Here is a 12,812-nt window from a genome sequence, read left to right on the forward strand (position 1 = left end):
CCCCACTTATGCCATGCTAAAGCTGTGACTGTGTGACTGTGGCACGCTTACGCTCTTTATAGGCTCCCCTGTGGCTGGCAATGAAGCTTCTCATTTGAGTAATGAACTGCGGACAGTGCTGTGGTCAAAAGTAATAATAATAATTAGTGAGGGTTAACATAAGTGAAATGATATGGAATTTCTTTTTAATGATTAAAATGTTACAATAAAAACACTTTTTCAGAATCTACACTCTGAATATCTTGCTAGTATTTTTTTTTAATGTGGTGGGTTACTAGCACAACACACCACCCCACCTCCTTTCTCATCCTGGGCTTGGGACCAGGCAATGGTGGGGTTGTTGTCTGTTATCTATTTTAGAAGTCACCAGCCCTGCAAACCAGCATCAAGTTGAAGATTTATGAGTCTAATGTATGCTAAGCTCTCCTGGGACCTGAAATCAGGTGGGCTGCTCAAGACCAGGAGGGCAGGAGAAGAGTCATTTGTGCCTTATGCAGGAGCAAAGGTGACTCATAATTTTTGGTAATTTAGGGTACAATATCTAGTTAGGAGCAGAACCAGTGGCCACCCTACTTCTACTTGGATCCTTTTGAGAATGAATTTTCCCAAAAAACATAGGAAGTAAAAATGTTAGGTTTGAATACACAATGGGCGGTCGGAAAATTGAGAGTACACCTTATGAGAAGGATTTAGGAGTCACAGTGGACTCTAAGCTATCGACTTCCCGACAGTGTTCAGAAGCCATTAAGAAGGCTAATAGAATGTCAGGTTATATAGCTCAATATGTGGAGTACAAGTCACAGGAGGTTGTGCTCAAGCTTTATGACACACTGGTGAGGCCTCATCTGGAGTCCTGGGTGCAGTTTTGGGCCCACCAGACATAACAGCACTAGAGAAAGTCCAGAGAAGAGCTGATTCCACGGCTACAGGGGATGAGTTATGAGGAAAGACTAAAAAGACTTGAGTCTAACACTTTCATTAGGTTTAGGTCTTGTTAGGTTTTAATTCACAATTGAAGGTCTGAAAATCGAGAGTACACCTCTTGAGAAGGATTTAGGAGTCATAGTGGACTCTAAGTTATTGACTTCCCGACAGTGTTCAGAAGCCATTAAGAAGGCTAACAGAATGTCAGGTTATATAGCACCTTGATGTGTGCAGTACAAGTCACAGGAGGTTCCGCTCAAGCTTTAAAACACACTGGTGAGGCCTCATCTGGAGTCCTGTGTGCAGTTTTGGTCTTCAGGCTACCAAAAGGACATAGCAGCACTAGAGAAAGTCCAGAGAATTATGACTAGGCTGATTCCAGGGCTACAGGGGTTGAATTATGAGAAAATATTAAAAGAGCTGAGCCTTTACAGTTTAAGCAAAAGAAGATTAAGAGGTGACGCGATTGAAAGGTTTGAAATTATCAAGGGAATTAGCCCAGTGGATCAGGAGCGTTATTTAAAATGAGTTCATCAAGAACACGGGGACACAGTTGGAAACTTGTTAAGGGTAAATTTCGTACAAACATTAGGAAATTTTTCTTTACACAAAGAACGATAGACATTTGGAATAAGAGACCAAGTAGTGTAGTAGACAATAAGACTTTAGGGACTTTCAAAACTCGACTTGATGTTATTTTGGAAGAAATAAATGGATAGGACTGGCGAACTTTGTTGGGCTGAATGGCCTGTTCTTGTCTAGAGTGTTCTAATGTTCTACCAACACATTACTCTGAGAAGAAATGATAAGGAACAGATTTGCTAATTTAGGGTTTATTTTAGGTCAGATGTTGCGTCTGACAGATCAGAATTGTGGTTTCTTTTAGGAAGAAGTGTGCATCCATTTTCTAATTGAAACGTTTTCACGTGTGTTTTAAATGTAAGGTTTGGAGTTTTTAAATGAATGAGTAAATCTGTCAGTGCGTGTGTGTTTGCTTTAAACGATTTAAAGTGAAAAACATCATAAGGCACACCCCAACCCAAGTGAGACGACAACAAAAAGCTGTAAAATAATTTAAACAGACAATAAACAAGCTTCCTATGCTGATAACGCTAGGCATCGTTTGGGTTAGCCTTCTGCCCAGCGATGCCAGGCTAGATATCACGCTCTCAAACCCAACAACCTCCACCCCCAAAACAAGTTCAAGTAGCTTTGAAAATCTTATGTTATTTTTGGGCTGCGTCAGATATTAACAATTTATTGACGTGGCACTAGACTGTGTAGCTTTACACAATAAAGCAGAATGCCACTTCAGCCTCCACCTTTGCTCATTCTGTGACTCTTAAAGTAGAAAGTTGGAATTTCGGATTCTCTAGTCAGACTTTTCAAATGGTAAGCCCCCACAAGTTGGATTTTCTTCTAGGAAACTCAGGCCTGGTCTGTCAAGCCTGAGTTTATCCGACTTCAGATTATGACATCAGTCCAGAATGGTGATGTACACCACAAAGTTTAGTGAAATCGGTAGCATTATACTGTTTATTAGTACTTCTGTCTTGTTAAATCATTCGTACACACAATACTGTCCAACTTCTCTCTGTGGACAGGTTACGGTGTTTCGATGCACAAAATGCCACGTAATGCATTGTTATCAACTGGTGTTTATTCCAAAAAAGCAAACACAACAAGGGTTTTCCTGGAGGCGTCCATATTGGTCAACTCATGGGTGACGTCATTCTCAGCTCCAACATCCAACATTCGAGGTAAATGGAACAAAGCATTTGAGCAGAAGACTTCACCTACCTGAGTTTGGACTGTGAAAATGTATAACTCAATGAAATGTGCCTAAGGCAAGGTGCTTGCAATGAAAGATGCTCTGTTGTCTGCAAAATGCTTGTATTAACAGAAGTGTGTGAAGCAGGCATGTTCAAGACTTTTAATAATACACACACATTTAAAACTCTTTTGAAATATAAAGCTTTCATTTTATTCTTTCGCCAGTTCTGCTATCTGAAATCTAAGTAATCAACATAGACCTCAGCGTTAATATTTTCATTGCACCATCCATTGGAATGTAGTTTGTAATGCATGTTGTGATAAAATGCATTGCATTTGTCGTTCCAACAGATGGTGCATCATAAACATTTGCAGTAAGAAAATACATTAAAAGAAATGATTGTAATGTGCCATCTGTTGGAATTACAAATGCAGTGCATCTCTTTTATACAGTATGTCATTTGGAATGGGATTAAGAAAATGCATTAAAAGAAATGATTGTAATGTACCATCTGTTGGAATGACAAATGCAGTGCATCTCTGTTATACAGTATGTCATTTGGAATGGGATTTGTAAAGTCAGTGTAAATGTTTGTGATGTGCAATCTGTTGGAATGACACACAGATACACAGACACTTATCCTTTTATTAAGGTGGATTATAACACTCTTTCTAGCTTTTTCCAGCAACAAATGGTGTATGTCAGGATCAAGTCCCAAATAGGACTTTGCAGCCTGTGGAGTAAGATGTCTTTGAAAGCTGTCAAAGGAATGGCAGCACCAACATAATCAGTCATCAGAAGCAGAGAACCAGCGTATAATGACATCAAGTTAGACACGTGCTTAAGGCCAGCTGGCAACTGAAGACAGGAAAATGAGGTCTGGTGTGAAATTAAGAGAAGTGTACTGTGAGGCCCATGTCAGTAGCAGGAAATTCAAAATCACATGCTGATGAGCTAAGGTCAGCTGGCCTGCCGTGTCTGGACAATCTATAGTTCACAGACAGAAGCCATCCCAGTTACTGTCCCAGCAAATTAAAGCAATTTAGGCACGGGAATTGATAAGAGACATGTGTTTTAGGCTTTAAAAGCAAAAGTAAAACATTGACAAAAATGTTCTGAATCAATTATTCACATTTAAACCCATTATATTTTCTTAGAAACAACATTATTGAGGTTTATGCAAGAGTATGGAGATCCAGGGCTATCTATCTATCTATCTATCTATCTATCTATCTATCTATCTATCTATCTATCTATCTATCTATCTATCTATCTATCTATCTATCTGTCTGTCTGTCTGTCTGTCTGTCTGTCTGTCTGTCTGTGCTATCCTGCCTACTATACTAAAACTGCTATCTATCTATCTATCTATCTATCTATCTATCTATCTATCTATCTATCTATCTATCTATCTATCTATCTATCTATCTATCTATCTGTCTGTCTGTCTGTCTGTCTGTCTGTCTGTCTGTCTGTCTGTCTGTCTGTCTGTCTGTCTATGGTATCCTGCCTACTGTAATAAAACATCTATCTATCTATCTATCTATCTATCTATCTATCTATCTATCTATCTATCTATCTATCTATCTATCTATCTATCTATCTATCTATCTATCTATCTATCTATCTATCTATCTATCTATCTATGCTGGTGGCAGATGATGCTGTCCTTTTGACCTTTTTAATTCTGTAGTCTCTAGTGAGTACTTGAATGGTTTCACAGCTCAGTGTAATACATCTGTGAAACTTTCTAAAATGAAGTCCCCCCTTCTAGATAGGAGTGATTTGTTCTCTATACGTTAGTGCAGCTGTCCCAAATGGAGACATTCAGTTAACTAAGGGGTTTATTCCTGAGTAAATTCTGAATTAGTAATGAGATTGATGAGTGAATTGTCGCGGTGGCAGTAAAAATTGCACTGGATGGTGTCATTGAAGAACGGGCTAAGTCCATGGATGAAGTTGTTCAGAATACAGCCATCTCTTCATCTATTGTATGAAAACACACTTTAGGTTATGACTGAAAGCATGCGATTGTGAGTAAAAGCAGGTGAAAGAACCTCCTAGACATGGTTGCTGGAGTCACTTTCCATAGCAGGGTAAGAAGCCTGTTAAAAAGGGTAGATACAGTATGAAGGCACAGCAATTGAGGTGGCTTAGGTGTGTAGTTGGAATGCCCTCTGGCCGTCTCCCATGAGACATATATTTGCCTTGGCCCACAGGGAGAAGAAAAACTGGAGGGTTTATATCTTTCAAATGTCCTGGAAGGGTTGCAGGAGATAGGGAGGCCTAGTCAGTCCAGCACAGTATGTTCCTACCACATCTATCACCAGGAAAAAGCAAAATGACTGTTGAGTGTGATGATCATGTTAATGATGAGAGTGACATTACCTTGGATGACATACAGTAATAGTTCAAACCTCTGGATCAAATATATTGGGTCAATTAGCCACATATTCAAACTATTTATGAAAACATGCCAATAAATGAGATAACAATATACAGATATGCACGTGCTTACATACATTTTGCAAATATGTAATGTGATAAGCGGAACTCCTGAACAAAATGACCCAATGGAAGGTCCTGTCTCCAAGACCTTCACTTTATTTTCTGCCAGCTGTCTCTTATTTAAAGCTCACAAACTACCCCTGCTGCCTCGTCTCAGGTGGCACTTTACTCTCATTTCTGTAGCTTGTCTTTCCGTCTACAGCTGTTGAGCATCTGGAAGCTTTCTGAGAGGAGGATATCTACAGGGATGTGGGATGGTGACAACCTTCTCATAAACTACTGGGGAGGTCTGTCAAAATTGTCTTCTTAGTTTACTTACTTGGAAAGTCTGAAAATCCCTGAGCTCTGCCAGCTGTTTTATTTTTCACCTTTCATTCTTTCTTTCTTTGCTGGGGGATGTTTCTATGTTAATGAGCGTCATTTTCAAGTTTAAGCATCTCAAGAACATTTTTAGTCAAGTTGTAAAAATAAGTGTACATTCAAAGCCACTTGACTTTCTTCCAGATGTAGTCCGCCTTAGGAGAATTCCCAATCTGAGGTAGTCTAGTAGAACAGCTTTTCTGATTTGAAGACAAAAGACTTCAAATAAAGTTAGAGATTTTGTCTTGGTAACTTTTTATTTAATTTCTTGTCACTTAAGCATCACGAATAAAGAGGGTATGTTTTGTCTGTGGGTTGTTTATCACGAGGCATGTGTGACTTTTGGAAAAAAAAAATTAACACACTTCCTGAGGATGACCTGTGAATAACAAATCTATGGATAATTTTAAAAAATCTCTTTTGGAATTATTTAATAAGGGATTTTCAATAAATACTGTACAGGTGTGAATTTATTTTTTTCAAGCTACAAGGCCACCAGCTTTATTTCTGGGTATGCCACTACTTATCACAAATGGACTAACTCAATCAATGAGGGTTTGTTAAATGAGCAGCTTGTATTACAAGGGAAAAACTATGAGCTGCAACCTTCTAGGAATCAAATACTATGTGATATGGGTGGGAGCAAAAGGGTGTGTAGAAGGCTAAGGGCACACATATGGGGGATGAAGCAATTTCCACAGTCTGGATATCCAGACTGCTTGGGAAATGAAGAAGACTGCTTGACCGAGCACCCAGACTGTTGGTACGAGGTTAAACTGTTCCAGCAGCGTGAAGAAAAATTCAGTATTGCTGGATGCGCATGTGGTCCATTAATTTCGAAAGATACAAATGGTTCATAAGGTTAGGCTGTAATGACAAGAAGATCCAATCTTGAGAGTTAGTGTGTGATAGATAGATAGATAGATAGATAGATAGATAGATAGATAGATAGATAGATAGATAGATAGATAGATAGATAGATAGATAGATAGATAGATAGATAGATAGATAGATAGATAGATAGATAGATAGATAGATAGATAGATAGATAGATAGATAGAAATTGTAGTATAGTAGGCAGGATAGATATTCATTTCAGTATAGTAGGCAGGATTAGATAGATAGATAGATAGATAGATAGATAGATAGATAGATAGATAGATAGATAGATAGATAGATAGATAGATAGATAGATAGATAGATAGATAGATAGATAGATAGATAGATAGATAGATAGATAGATAGATAGATAGATAGATAGATAGATAGATAGATAGGATGCGAGAAAGCCATCTCTCTATTATAAAAAAAAAATCTTGGAAGGGAGATGAGACATGATCTTCTCGGATCTTCTCGGAAGACAATTTGATGTCCCACGAGAGACGCTTTAATGTCACGCGTGACAAGACAGTGAGACAACATTTAAAACAAGTTCACGGATATTTAACCTAGCAGTTGTTGCAATGCTTTTGGCAGACACGCTTCATGTGCTCCCAGCTCTTAAAACAACAACAAGCAACAAGCAGAAGACGCAGCTCGCCAGCAGCAGCAAGCCAGCAGATGATCCGACCACTTCTCCTTAGCATGCGTTCAGCCAAACCCTCCCCCCCTTCACAATGCGAGTGGCAGAGACGCGAAGTGGCAAAAGGACAGCTGCTGTACAGGCTTTTAAATGATCAACGCGCAGCGCAACAAGCAGAATACGCAGCTCGCCAGCAGCAGCAATAAGCCAGCAGATGATCCAACTGCTTCTCCTTAGCGTGCGTTCAGCTGCTCCCCCTTCACAACGTGAACAGCATTATATGTCCTCCGAGAAAGAGATTTAACCACAGAAATGGGCGAGAAATAAGGGACAAGTACAGTATTGTTTTTACAAAAGTTTTAAAGTAAAAGTGAAAATAATGCATATATAATAATTGCCATGAAAATAACAATCTCTTTAAATTGTATATCCGGTAAACCAAACCAGTGGGTGGGCGAGCAAAGCGAGCAGGGGGCAGAGCCCCTAGTCTTGAAAATAATGAAGATACTGTAATACGTATTTCAGACTTTTTGGGAACATACTTGAGAGAGGGAGAGAGCGCCAGTGAAGAAATTTTCAGACACCACGTAAAATACTTGAAAGTGCAGGTAATGATTTTAGATATTAATGTTAGTATACTGTAGTTTTCAAGATTAATTTTATTATATAATACGCTACCATGTCTGTCCAGGATTTTAAATCACCTGTAGCTCACAAACCGTTTGACTGATTGACCTGAAATTTGGTACACATATACTACACGATGTCTACTATCCGCTTTTGGCCTGATGATTGACCTCCAAGGTTATTTCTCTGTTCATCCCTACCACCTTCACCATCACTTCCTCTACCTCTTAATATCTTAAATCATTCTTTATGCAGATTTGAACACTTAAGTGCCAGCGTACATGAAAAATTAAAGAAAACGTACAACACAAAAACTAACTTAATCAGTTTTAATACGAAAAGATGCCAATGAAAGAAGAGAAGAAGCGGGTCGCTAGGGTGGAGAAAAGAAGAGCTGCTCAGGAAGCAGCAAGCGCATCAACCTCTGAGCAAATGAGTGATAAACGTAGAGAGAAAGAGGATGAAAACTATGAATGCTCAAGTCAAGTGTATTCACCGCATGTTATCGTACAGTACGCCGTTACTGGTATACAATAAAACACTAAAGTCTGTGTGTCCATTCCTTGTGAACAATCCAAAGTCTCAGCCAAACCAAAGTTTGGCTTTGGGGTGATAGCTCAGTTTGGCCTTGGTAATGTCACAAAAAAAGGAAGTGCGCCTGTGAGACACACGAGGAGGAGAAACAGCATGCAGAGAGTCACCTTCAAAGACAGCAAGTATGAAAGCAGACAGGATGTGTGAAAGCCGCCTTGAAAATAATGAGTCTGAGAAGCAGGCTTTATGGGAGTGGGGGATGCCGGTGAAGAAACATTCTCACACACGCAGATTACCGAACAAAGTAGTTCACGTAGGGCATATTTTTTAAGTTATTCTATTACCTGTTCTCGGAAGGTTGTGTGGCTAATGGATAGATAATTTTGTATAGTAGGCAGGACTGCATAGGAAAATAAATATTAATGCTAGTATGCTGTAATTGTTTTGATAGACAGATAGATTTTCATTATAGTGTAGTCGGCGGGATAAGGCAGAGAGATAATATAATATAATATAATATAATATAATATAATATAATATAATATAATATAATATAATATATAATTTTCCTGGGCTCAAACCATAATAGTTGTCTGCATAGAGTCTGCATGTTTCCCTTGCATCTGTTTTTCTCAAGGTACTCCAGTTTTGCTCTCATGTCCGCCGAGACCAGTGGGTTATATTAATTAGCAATTCTAAACTGGAGCCGTGTGTGTGTGTGTGTGTGTTTGTGTGTATGTGTGTGTTTAATTGAGCCATTTAGTGTCCTGTCCAGGGGTGATTCTCAGGGGTGATGCTAATTACCCCTTTCATTACCCCTAATTGCGTGAGGTATGTTTTATAACATGTAGTATAATATAACATGAACTTGATTACGCAGTTTCATAAATTAACAGATGAATATAAAAAGTCTATCTAGGGTAGAAACTGAACCATTTGGCTTGCCTTTCTGAGATTCTGCTCATCTTAGAATGAAATTAGTCTTTCCCTTCTTTTTTCCTTTTGAAAACACATGCTGACAATGTTGTCATTTGGCTTATTCATTTCCAGTGTCATTCCACATGTTCACTGGAAAACAATATGACTGCACTCACATGGTTTTGTCATGAAGAAATGGCTCATAATGAAATGGCAGCGCTGATCATCATTAAGGTGTCACGAGCCACAGGTGACAATGTCTACACTCATTTGTAAGGAACTGCAGCTCGCAGTTCTGGCCATGCTGAGGTTATGAACCTCCTCGAATGAGAAATCTGTGCACTCCTACTTTCATTATCCTGCTCTTCATGACCACTTCTATTTTACCCTCAACTGACCTAACCTCAGATATTTTGTTCCCTTTTACAGTCAGACGAAATCCCAGAGGAGGTTTTTCAAATTCTCAGAAGCAACACAATCCACTCCTTTGAGGACCTGCAACAGCTTCTCCAGATAGACTCCGTAGGTAAATCTGCTCTCTGGATATCCTGTCATTTCTTGGCAAGCATTGCGGGTGGGGAGATGGTGTGTGTATTTTGGGCGCAGGAAAGGATGAGACAGAGCTGGGTGGATTGGTGGCTGCAGTTTTTGGGACTTGGAGGAACTCTGTGTGGTCAGCTAGGGGAAGCGAAAGGAGGAGAAACTTGGTAAGTGTGGCCGAGAAGGCAGAATGATGTGGCATGGCTTTGTGGTCTCAGGGTTCAGAGCTGGTATTTCAATGAAAGAGTGAAAGTTTTGTCTTGTAGCTGAGAAAAGAGAAGATGGCTCAGAATATCAGAGCTGGGAGTTAGGTCCAGCTTCTTAAGGCATTTCCAGATATTCTGCATCGATGAACAACCATTTTCTCACTTAACTGTATGGTCATTCAGACATGTAGATTATGCAACATTCTCTGTACACTTTCCAATGTGTTTTCGTGTACCTATTTGGTCCAACATGATCAATGGAAAGCAGTAGTCCTTATATCAGCATCAAATGCAAGGTGGTAGGGACACCTCAAATTAAGGGTGAATCAATTACCCGAGGACACCGATGGAAGTTAAGGGGACGTGTATTTGGGACTGGAGCCAGGAAGGACTTCTTTCTGCTAAGAGATGTGATAATATGGAACAAACTTCCAAGACATGAAACTTCTAGAAACTAATGAAGGATCTGGGTGAGATTTTGTGGACAGCTTAGCTATTAACCGAACAAATAAGCTTGATGGACTTCCTATGTTCTTCTGTTCAACGGACTGCCAGTCCATCACAGACCACACTCACTCTCGTTGGGTCACTTTAGAGTTGCCAATCAACCCACTTTTCGTCACATTTCTGGGATTATGCTTAGAAACCTGTGCTGACAAATCCCACACAGACATTGACAAGGCCTGGAAGGAAGTGCTGCCAAGGTGCTGCCCTCTTTGTAAACTCCGAGGCTTATATAAACATGCGCACTCTATTAGACAAGAAGGGTGTGTGAAGGATATAAAGGTGGCTTTGTCTGCTATCGCAAAGTCAGTGAGCACACTCAGCTATCTCACTCAGAGGACATGAGGGCATGGGAAGAAATTGGCTGAAAAGTCCAGCACTAATGAAAAACACATCGTTCTGTTGAAAATGTACTAAACCAGGGGTCACCAACTCCGATCCTGGTGGACCACCGTGGCTGCAGGTTTTCATTCTAACCCTTTTCTTAGTGACCTGGTTTTTAATTGACTTGCTCTTGAAGACCTAAAGCCTTTTAATTGTTTCTTTTTCCTTAATTAGCCGCTAAACAATGAGATACAAAATGAACCAAAATGTGACCAGCAAACTGTGTCCATCATACAATATCTGTAAATAAAGAAAGATGAAGGTCTCAGGAATGCTGATCTGCTCAGGTCCACAAAGCATTTAATCAGTGTTCTTAGAAAAGAGAAAATCAAAAATTTCACAAATGTCTTCTGTTGCACCATGAGAGCAGCAACAAGCCATGGAATTAAAGAATTGGTTAAATTAATGAGAATCAGCGCCTAATTAAGCAATTAGTTGGAGTGAAATTGGTTGGAGTTTGACTCCCTGACTTCTGTTGGCTTCCTCACTTCACATTTCATTTCGGTTTGGGTGCCATTTATGGAAAGAAATGAAGCAATTTAGGGGAACAAGTCTTTAAACAAGTCAACTAAAATTAATTCAAAAGAAGTCAAGTAGCAGCAAAAACAGGTCACTAATTAAGAAAAGGGTTAGAATGAAAACCTGTAGCCACGGTGGTCCTCCAGGACTGGAGTTGGTGACCCCAGTACTAAACCATATCAAATGTGCTTCTTAAGTGGCACGATATTGGGACCAATCCATTTAGGAGAATCTTTGTAGTTTCCAACCAATGAATGAACAATTGATTGATTGATTGATGAATTCTTTCATTCATTATTTGATTGATTGTCTGGATGAACGTTTGGCTGGGTAACGGTTTGTGTGATCACGGGTTCATTAGCTACTTGATTTTATTCATCACAGGAATGCATAAGTCGTGGAATTCACGCATGTCTAGAATGCTAGCAAACAGAATAAACCAATATCAGGGACCCCGAAAAGTGGGCAACAGCAAGAAAGCAAATGACCTGCCTGTAAAGAAGGGCTAAGTCTGAGATTCAGGCTTAGGCCGACCAGATTTTCGTTGTCCCAAAATGGAACACAACTCGGTAATCGAGCGAGCGTTGTATTTGTAGCTTAATTTGAAGAGAGTCTGGGGGTACGACGACACCCTTAAGAGTTTTAAATTCAAGAGCTTAGTTTGCATTGTAAAGATGTATTTTAGCTTAAAGAGTTGAGTTTCGTACGATTTTAAAAAATAACGGGACATTTTGTTAAACGATGGGGAGCAATCCATAAAATAGTGCACAATGCAAATTATTCCAGTAGGCTCCCGCAATCACCTAGAGATGGGGGCGCTGATACAGGCCGGGTTTGGAGCACCGAATGTGGTGGCCGGTGTGACCGAAGACAGTAATCATTGGTGGGCAGCTCTTGCTGTTGAGCAAATTGTGAGGATGAGTAGCAGAGATGTGGTTTTAGAAAGAAGCACTGCAGCTTGTGATGGGTTTGAAAGGATAGATCCATCCAGGGATTATTTAGAAATGGTTCAACAGTACAGTATGACCAAACTTAGAGAACTGAAACAAGATAAAGGCCTTAAACAGAGTTCTCTTTAAACAAGGACCAATCTTTACTTTGCAATAGCAACTTTTTCTCTGTTTATGTGCAAACTGTTTTGCTTTGAACTTTTACTAAAACTTTTAAAAACGGAGATATTTGATCTGTGGAATTATTTTCACACATGTCACACTATTACCAAAATCCCATGAAACAAATGAAAGCTGCAGACTTTGGTAACTTTGGATAAACGCAGCCACATTTTTCGTCTACTTTTATAGAAGTATTTATGGATTATTTATTTGAACATTAGCAGTAATATCAGTCAGAAACTGTCAAATGGATGATTGATGACCTTAAACCCCATCCCAAATTATGAAATATGACGTTTTAAAAATATGAATTATGAAATATGATGTATGAAATTAAGTCCCATCCCAAAAATACGAATTATGAAATTTACCCCCAGCCC

The 12,812-nt window shown here is 39.4% G+C and overlaps 1 protein-coding gene across 2 annotated transcripts in view; it reads left to right on the forward strand.

Moving 5' to 3' along the window:
* The window catches only part of LOC114661903 (uncharacterized), an 80,865-nt gene that overhangs the window by 40,559 nt on the left and 27,494 nt on the right, over window positions 1-12,812 (forward strand). Inside the window, exon 2 of one of the 2 annotated variants that reach the window (XM_028815133.2) lies at window positions 9,597-9,693. In XM_028815133.2, the coding sequence (XP_028670966.1) occupies window positions 9,597-9,693 (97 nt within the window). Of the gene's footprint in view, window positions 1-9,596; window positions 9,694-12,812 lie in introns of those variants that run through there. The other variant, XM_028815134.2, reaches the window with a different exon arrangement.

This window comes from Erpetoichthys calabaricus, chromosome 12 (assembly GCF_900747795.2).
Source record: "Erpetoichthys calabaricus chromosome 12, fErpCal1.3, whole genome shotgun sequence".
Lineage (NCBI taxonomy): Eukaryota > Metazoa > Chordata > Cladistia > Polypteriformes > Polypteridae > Erpetoichthys > Erpetoichthys calabaricus.